A 9,212-nucleotide genomic window follows, 5' to 3' on the forward strand; every position below is an offset into this window, starting at 1 on the left:
TTTTTTTTTTTTTTTGGAGAGAAGATCTCACTCTGTCACCTACACTGGAGTGCAGTAGTGCCATCATGGCTCACTGCGGCCTTCATCTTTTGGGCTCTATCAATCATCATGCCTCAGCTACCGCACCCCCCCACCTACCGCCCCTGAGTAGCTGGGACTACAGGTGCATATGCCATTATGCCTAGCCAATTTTTTTTGTTACTTTTGCAGAGACAGGGTTTTGCCATGTTGCCCAGGCTGGTCTCGAACTCCTGAGCTCAAGCCCTCCCCGTCAGCCTCCCAGAGTGCTGAAATTGCCGGTGTGAGCCACCACATCGGCTGCATATAAGTATTGCTTTGTATTTTTTTCTGTTCCTAGATTTATTTTTAAAAGTTACTTTTAACTCTGAGAACCTTGGCCATTAGTTTATAAACATGTTCTAGGGTTGGGAATTTTGAGTGTAAAGGAGGTAATGTTATGAGTTCCTTTATCTCATACTTAAAGAAACTAGCAAATTCGTTGTGGAGTCAGGATGTAGTAACTTCTCTAAACAGTCTTGTCAAATGGCAGTGTTGGTATTACCTTGTTATACCTATTTGGCATAAGATGATATTGTTTTTGAGTAAAAATTGACCTCAATTTGTTTATAGACTGTCAGTTTTTCTAGTCTATTAAAAATTTTTATTTTAGGCTGGCTGAAGAAAGATTGTATATCTGTCTTGTGTTCTATATGTATGTAGTGTATTACAGTCTTCAAAGTGTGACTCTATGATTGTTCTTACCTTAGAAAAGAACAGAGCCTTTAAGTGGTTCTTTCAAGATAATGATTGTGGTAGACCCTTTTTTTCCTGATGTTGGGAAGCAGTTTTCAGTGTTTGGTTTGATGGAAATATCATCAGTTAGGAAACTGACATGTCACTGGTAGGAAGATGATAAAGATTAGTTTGTTAGTTTTGGTGCTTTCCACACCTAGTTATACTTAGTACCCTGAATCTAGAATGTGGATCTGTGATGAAAGTATGGTAGCTCATGTCTTGTTTTTATTACTATATTAACTTAATATTTTGTATTCAATTTGTTTCATAACAAAATTTCATATTTCAGACAGGGTCTCGAATATGTCTCTATGTCATAATCGAGATAGAAATAATTCTTCATGATTACAACAATATAAGAACAAATATTGTTAGTATGCTTGTGAGACCAGGATATCACCAGTAAAAAATTGTAATTTGATAATTTTCATTCATTCTTTGAAGTTGAAAATACCAGTGTCTTCTAATTAATATTTATTGGTCATTTCATTAATTTTTTATGCCTTTATATTTTCCTGCTATTTAAAATTAATAGATGTTTGTTCTTTTGTGCAGTAAATACAAAAATGTAAATAATGGCCCATGGTCTCAGTTCCGAGGGATATATTGCTAATGTTATATATGTTTCCTTCTGAATGGTATTCTGTGATGTGTTCGTATTCCTTACTGAAGGTGTGGTCAGTAGCATTAAGGGTGACTCATACTAGGATGTTTTGACAGTTTATATTAAGCATTTTGATTGGCTTGTACATTCTATAGCTCTTGTCAGTTGAAGACTTGTAACATGTTAATTTGAATGTATGAGGAATCAAACTCTTCTTGAGATAAGTCATGAAAATTAATATGGCTTTGTTTTTCTTAACAGGTATTTGTTTGCCTATGGAAAGGTTGTAAAGTATATAACACTCCATCTACCAGTCAAAGTTGGTTACAAAGGCATATGCTGACACACAGTGGAGACAAACCTTTCAAGGTAAGGATATATGTGTATAAATTTTATTTATTTATTTGTTTATTTATTTATGACACAGAGTCTCACTCTGTTGCCCAGGCTGGAGTGCAATGGTGCCATCTTGGCTCCCTGCAGCCTCCACCTGTTGTGTTCAAGTGATTTTCCTGCCTCATCCTCCTGAGTAGCTGGGACTACAGGCGTATGCCACCACACCTGGCTAATTTTTGTACTTTTAGTAGAGATGGTGTTTCACCATGTTGGCCAGGCTGGTCTCAAACCCTTGACCTCAGGTGATTCTCCCGCCTCGGCCACCCAAAGTGGTGGGATTACAGGCGTGAGCCACTGCGCCTGGCTGGCCTTTTTTTTTTTTGTTTTTTGAGAGTGTCTCGCTCTGTTGCCAGGCTGGAGGGCGGTGGTGCGATCTCAGCTCACTGCAAGCTCCGTCTCCCAGGTTCACACCATTCTTCTGCCTCAGCCTCCCGAGTAGCTGGGACTACAGGTGCCCGCCACCACGCCCGCCTAATTTTTTGTATTTTAGTAGAGACAGGGTTTCATCATGTTGGCCAGGATGGTTTCAATCTCCTGACCTCGTGATCCGCCTGCCTCGGCCTCCCAAAGTGCTGGGATTACAGGCATGAGCCACCGCGCCTGGCCTGTTGTTTTCTTTTAAATGTTAGCTTAAGCTGACATGTTTCCTAATAGGCATAATTTTGCTCCTCTAAATTTTTTTAAAAACAACCATTTGTTTTAACATTCTTGTACATACATTGAATTTCAAAAGTAGATGGAGATTAAGCTCGTTTGATCTGTTTTTTTCTATTTGAAGTACAGAAGTGTTGCTGTTGGATTAGGGTCTTGAAAATAGCTAGTGGTAGACTAATGAATGGAAGCCATGTTGGTTTTTTTAATACTTGGTGGTCTGGTTATGTTTTCTTACTGTCAAAGGTTTTGACATTTTCATTAGCAAACAACATTGACTATTATATAAAATAAATAAGTTGTAGGACATTAAAAGACTTGATTCCTTTCACTCAGTTTTGAGGTCACACTACTGAGTTTAGTTGTAATTAGTTGTAAATCACTTTTGTCAAATTAGATGTATTCTGGGAAATCTTTATAAAGAGCAAGTTTCTGCAAAAATCTTTTCCATTTATCTTTATGAAAAATATTTTGGTTTCTATTTATGGAAAGTAGCATATACCATAGAGATTAAAAGTTTGTGTTTAAAGGAGTTTAATAGTTATTAAAACCACATTTACTGGAATGAATACTGTGCCAGTAACTTCCCTTGGGTTTTGTAGAGAGTGAGGTAATTCTTGTGGAGCTGCTTTTAAAAACAACTTTTTTGGAAAAAACAATCAACAAAACATTATAACAAAAGTTTACAGTAAGAATTATTTGTCTCTCTCTTGTTCCTGTTTCCCCCCTTCCTCCCAAATATGTAATTACTATTTGTTTCTTGTGATTTTTTCTAGTACTTCCTTATGCATCCACAAGCAGATAAATACGTAGTCTCATTCTCCTTTCTTACCCAAAGTCTAGTGAATTACTGTCTGTACCTTGCTTTAAAAAGAAACAAACTTAATTTTAGAGCAGCTTTAAATACACAGATTACTTGTTTTTCTATAAACCAAGTTTCTTCCATTCTTGAAATATTATATGGTATATATGTACCTTGCTTTTTTGTTTTAATTTGAATAGTCTCCCCCCCACCACAAGATGGAGTCTTGCTCTGTCGCTCAGGCTGGAGTGCAGTGGCATGATCTTGGCTCACTGCAACCTCCCCTTCTTGGGTTCAAGCGATTCTCCTGCCTCAGCCTCCCAAGTAGCTGGGATTACAGGCACATGCCATCACGCCCAGAAAATTTTTGTATTCTTAGTAGAGATGGGGTTTCACCATGTTGGCCAGGCTGATCTTGAACTCTTGACCTCGTGATCCGCCTACCTCGGCCTCCCAAAGTGCTGGGATTAACCACATCTGGCCCTAATTTGAATAGTTTTTGGGTAGCAGGTGGTTTTTGGTTACATTGAATAAATTCCTTAGTGGTGATTTCTGAGATTTTGGTGCACCTGTCACCTGAGCTGCGTACACTGTACCCAGTGTGTAGTCTTTTATACCTAGCCACCCCCACCCTTCCCTCCTAGTCCCCAAAGTCTATTATATCATTCTTATGCCTACTCACAGCTTAGCTCCTAATTACAAATGAGAACAAAATGACACTTGGTTTTCCTTTCCTGAATTACTTCATTTAGACTAATGGTCTCCAACTCCATCCAGGTTTCTGTGAAAGCCATATTTTGTTCCTTTTTATGGCTTAAATAGTATTCCATGGTGTGTGTGTGTGTGTGTGTGTGTGTGTGTGTGTGTGTGTATATCTATATCACATTTTCTTTATCCACTTATTGATTGAAGGACATTTACACTGGGTCCAGTTTTGCAGTTGCAAGTTGTGCTGCTATAAACATGTGTGCAAGTGTCTTTTTCATATAATGACTTTTTTCCCTCTGGATAGGTACCCAGTGGTGGGATTGCAGGATCAAATGGTAGTTCTACTTTTAGGTATTTAAGAAATCTCTGTACGGTTTTCTATAGTGGTTGTATTAGTTTATATTTTCACCAGCAGTGTAAAAGTGTTCCCTTTTCACCATATCCATGCCAACATCTATTGTTTTTTGCCTTTTAAATTGTGGCCATTCTTCCAGCAATAAGGTGGTATTGTGTGGTATTGTGTTGTATATCTTCTTTTGAGAAATGCTTATTCATGTCATTTGCCCACTTCTCGATGGGATTATTATTCTTTTTTTCTTGTTGATTTGTTTTTAGTTCCTTATTGATTCTGGACACTAGTCTTTTGTTGGATGCATAGTTTGCAAATATTTTCTCCCATTCTGTGGGTCGTCTGTTTATTCTGCTGATTATTTCTTTTTATGTGCAGAAGCTTTAGTTTAATTAGGTTTCATCTGTTTATTTTTCTTCTTGTTGCATTTGCTTTAGGGTTCTTGGTCATAAACACTGTGCCTAAGCCAATGTCTGGAAGAGTTTTTCCAATGTTATCTTCCAGAATTTTTATGGTTTAAGGTGTTAGATTTAAGTCTTTGCTCCATCTTGGGTTGATTTTTGTGTAAGGTGAGAAATGAGGATCCAGTTTCATTCTTCTGCATGTGGCTTGGCAGTTATCCCAGCAGCATTTGTTGCAAAGAGTATCCTTTCCCCACTTTATGGTTTTTTGTGTTTATTTTTTAGAGACTCAGTCTCACTCTGTCACCCAGAGCAGAGTGCAGTGGCGTGATCTTGACTCACTGCAACCTCTGCCTCCCAAGTTCAAGCAATTCTCCCGCCTCAGACTCCTGAGTAGCTGGGATTACAAGTGCCTGCCACCATGTCTAGCTAATTTTTGTATTTTTAGTAGAAACAGGGTTTTACCCTGTTGGTCAGGCTGGTCTCGAACTCCTGACCTGAAGTGATCTGCCTGCTTAGGCCTCCCAAAATGCTGGGATTACACGCGTGAGTCACCAATATTTGACTTTAATTTTTGGGATCTCTATTGTGTTGGTCTGTGTGTCTATTTTATTCCAGGACGGTGGTGTTTTGGTAACCATAGCCTTGCAGTATAGAAAGTCAGATGATGTGATGCCTCCAGAGTTATTCTTTTTGCTTAGTCTTGCTTTGGCTATCTGGGCTCTCTTCCGGTTCCATATGAATTTTAGGATTGTTTCTAGTTCTGTGAAGATTGATGATAGTACTTTGATGGGAACTGCATTGAATCTGTAGATTGCTTTTGGCAGTATTGTCATTTTTGCAATATTAATTCTACCCATCCCTGAGCATGGGATGTGTTTTCATTTGTTGGTGGTGTTGATGATTTCTTTCAGCAGTGTTTTGTAGTTTTGTTTGTAGACATCTTTCACCTCCTTGGTTAGGTGTATTCCTAAGTATTTTATTTTTTTGTAGCTGTTGTAATAGGGGTTAAATTCTTGATTTTTTCTCAACTTCGTCATTGTTGGTGTAGAGCAGTGCTACTAATTTACGTTGGTTTTGTATCCTGAAAGATTACTGAATTTGTTTGTCAGACTACAAGCTTTTTGGATGAGTCTTTAGGGTTTTCTAGATATACGATCATATCATCAGCAAACAGCCACAGTTTGACTTCCTCTTTACCTATTTGGATGTCCTTTATTTCTTTTCTCTGATTGCTCTGGCTAGGACATCCAGTACTTATGCTGAATGGAAGTGGTAAGAGTGGACATCCTTGTCTTCTCATTTCTCACGGTGAATGCTTTCAACTTTTTCCCGTTCAGTAGAATATGGGCTGTGGGTTTGTAATATATGCATTTTATTACGTTAAGGTATGTTACTTCTATGCCAGTTTTGCTGAGGGTTTTAATCATAAAGGGATGCTGGATTTTTTTGTTATATGCTTTTTCTGCATCTGTTGAGATCACATGATTTTTTAAAAAATTCTTTTTATGTGATACATCACATTTACCGACTTGTGGATGTTAAACCATCCCTGCATCCATGGTGTGAAACCCGCTGATCATGGTGGATTGCCTTTTTGATAGGCTGTTGGATTCGGTTAGCTAGTATTTTGTTGAGGATTTTTGCATCTATGTTATCAGGGATGTTGGTCTGTAGATTTATTTTTTTGTTATGTCCTTTCCTGATTTTGGTATTAGGGTGATACTGGCTTCATAGAATGATTTAGGGGAGGATTCCCTCTTTCTCTGTCTTTTGGAATAGTTTCTTTAAGAATGGCACCAAGTCTTTTTGAATGTCTGATAGAATTCATCTGTGAATCCAACTGGTCCCAGACTTTGTGTTGACAATTTATTATACTGTTTCGATCTCTCTACTTGTTATTGGTCTGTTCAGAGTTTTTATTTCTTCTGATGTAATCTAGGAGGGTTGTATATTTCCCGGAGTTTATTCTCTCCTTTAGATTTTCTAGTTTGTGCATGTAAAGGTATTCATAGTAGCCTTGAATCATCTTTGTATTTCTGTGGTATCGGTTGTAATATCTTTCATTTTGTTTCTAATTGAGCTTATTTAGGTATCTTTCTTCTTTTCTTGGTTAGTCTCATTAATGGTCTATCAATTTTATCTTTTCAAAGAACCAGCTTGTTCATTTATCTTTTGTATTTTTTTTGTTCTTTTGGTTTCATTTAGCACTGTTCTAATCTTTGTTATTTATTTATTTTCTTCTGCTGGGTTTGGGTTTTGTTTGTTCTTTCTTGTTTCTCTAGTTCCTTGAGGTATGACCTTAGATTGCCTATTTGTGACCTTTCAGACTTTTCTTTTTTTTTTTTTTTTTGTTTGTTCTTTCTTGTTTCTCTAGTTCCTTGAGGTATGACCTTAGATTGCCTATTTGTGACCTTTCAGACTTTTCTTTTTTTTTTTTTTCTTTTTTTTGAGACAGAGTCTCACTCTATCGTCCAGACTGGAGTGCAGTGGCATGATCTCAGCTCACTGCAACCTCTGCTTCCTGGGTTCAAGTGAGTCTCCTGTCTCAGCCTCCCAGGTAAGCTGAGATTACAGGTGTGGGCCACCATACCCAGCTAAGTTTAGTATTTTTACAGGGTTTCACCATGTGGCCTAGATTGGTCTCAAACTCCTGACCTCAGGTGATCCACCTGCCTAGGCCTCCTAAAGTGCTGGGATTACAGGCGCGAACCACCTTGTCTGGCATTTGATGTAGGCATTTAATGCTTGAACTTGTCCTCTTAGCACCGCTTTTGCTGTATCCCAGTGGTTTTGATAAGTTGTGACATTATATTATTGTTCAAAGAATTTTTTAATTTCCACCTTGATTTCATTGTTGACTCAAGGATTATTCCAGAGCAGATTATTTAATTTCCATGTATTTGTATAGTTTTCAGGGTTCCTTTTGGAGTTAATTTCCAGTTTCATTCCACTGTGGTCTGATAGGATACTTGATATAATTTAGATTTTCTTAAATTTATAGAGACTTGTTTTGTGACCTGTCATATGGTCTGTCTTGGTCTATCCATGTCCTGATGAAAATAATGTATATCCTGGCCAGGCATGGTAGGTCTCACACTTTGGGAGGCCAAAGCAGGTGGATGGCTTTAGCTCAGGAGTTTGAGACCAGCCTGGGCAACATGGTGAAACCTTGTCTCAACAAAAAACAAAGGATTAGCTGAACATGGTGGTGCATACTTGTAGTTCCAGCTACTCGGGAGGCTGAGGTGGGAGGATTGACTGAGCCTGGGAGGCAGAGATTGCAGTGAGCCAAGATTGCGCCACTGCACTTTAGTCTGGGTGACAGGCCTCAAAAAAAAAAGTATATTCTACAGTTTTTGGGTAGAATGTTCTGTAAATACTTGTTAAGTTCATTTGTTACAAGGTGTAGTTTAAAATCCATTATTTCTTTGTTTACTTTTGGTCTTGATGACCTGTCTAATGCTGTCAGTGGAGTATTGAAGTCTCCCACTATTACTTGGAAAACTTACTTGAGGGGAATAACTGAGGAAAACTTACCCTGGCCTTGCTAGAGATGTAGACATCCAAATATAAGAAGCTCAAAGAACAGCTGAGAAATTTATCGCAAAAAGATCATCACCTAGGCACACAGTCATCAGGTTATCTAAAGTCAAAATACAATTATTATTACATTATTATGTTGCTAGGATTGTTATTTGCTGTGTTTATTGTGTTGCTGTCTGTCTTATTTCTTAGGTCTAGTAATTGTTTTATGAATTTGGGAGCTCCAGTTGGATGTATATATATTTAGGATTGTTATTTTCCTATTGAACTAATTCTTTTATTATTTAATGTCCCTCTTTGTGTGTGTGTGTGGTTTTTTTTTTTTGTTTTTTTTACTATTGTTGCTTTCAAGTCTGTTTTGTCTGATACAATAATAGCTACGTCTGCTTGCTTTTGGTTTCTATTTGCATGGAGTATCTTTTTCCACCCCTTTACTTTAAGTTTATGTGAGTCCTTATGTGTTAGGTGAGTCTCTTGAAGACAGCAGATACTTAGTTGGTGGAATTTTATCCATTCTCCCATTCTCTATCTTTTAAATGTAGCATTTAGGCTATTTACATTCGGCATTAGGATTGAGATATGAAGTACTGTTGTATTCATCATGCTTGTTGTTGCCTTAATAGCTGTTTTTTTTTTTCCTTCATTGTGTTATTGTTTTATAGGTCCTGTGAGATTTATGCTTTAAGGAGATTCTTTTTTGTCTTGTTTTTGTCATGGAGTCTTGCTCTGTTGCCCAGACTGGAATGCAGTGATGCAATCTTGGCTCTCTGCAACCTCAGCCTCTCGGGTTCAAGCAATTCTGTCTGCCTCACCCTCCCAAGTAGCTGGGATTATAGGTGCCTACCACCACACCTGGCTCATTTTTGTATTTTTTAGTAGGGACAGGGTTTTGCCATGTTGGCCAGGGTGGTCTTGAACTCCTGACCTCAGGTGATCTGCCCACTTCGGCCTCCCAAAGTG

General features: G+C 38.0%; 1 protein-coding gene across 2 annotated transcripts in view; it reads left to right on the forward strand.

Annotated features, from left to right (window-relative positions):
- Positions 1-9,212, forward strand: part of AEBP2 (AE binding protein 2) — an 87,059-nt gene that overhangs the window by 31,077 nt on the left and 46,770 nt on the right. For both annotated transcript variants that reach the window (XM_011975461.1, XM_011975462.1), the window contains exon 3: positions 1,661-1,768. In XM_011975461.1, coding sequence (XP_011830851.1) covers positions 1,661-1,768 — 108 coding nt within the window. The remainder of the gene's footprint in view (positions 1-1,660; positions 1,769-9,212) is intronic.

Source organism: Mandrillus leucophaeus, unplaced genomic scaffold (assembly GCF_000951045.1).
Source record: "Mandrillus leucophaeus isolate KB7577 unplaced genomic scaffold, Mleu.le_1.0 Scaffold156, whole genome shotgun sequence".
NCBI lineage: Eukaryota > Metazoa > Chordata > Mammalia > Primates > Cercopithecidae > Mandrillus > Mandrillus leucophaeus.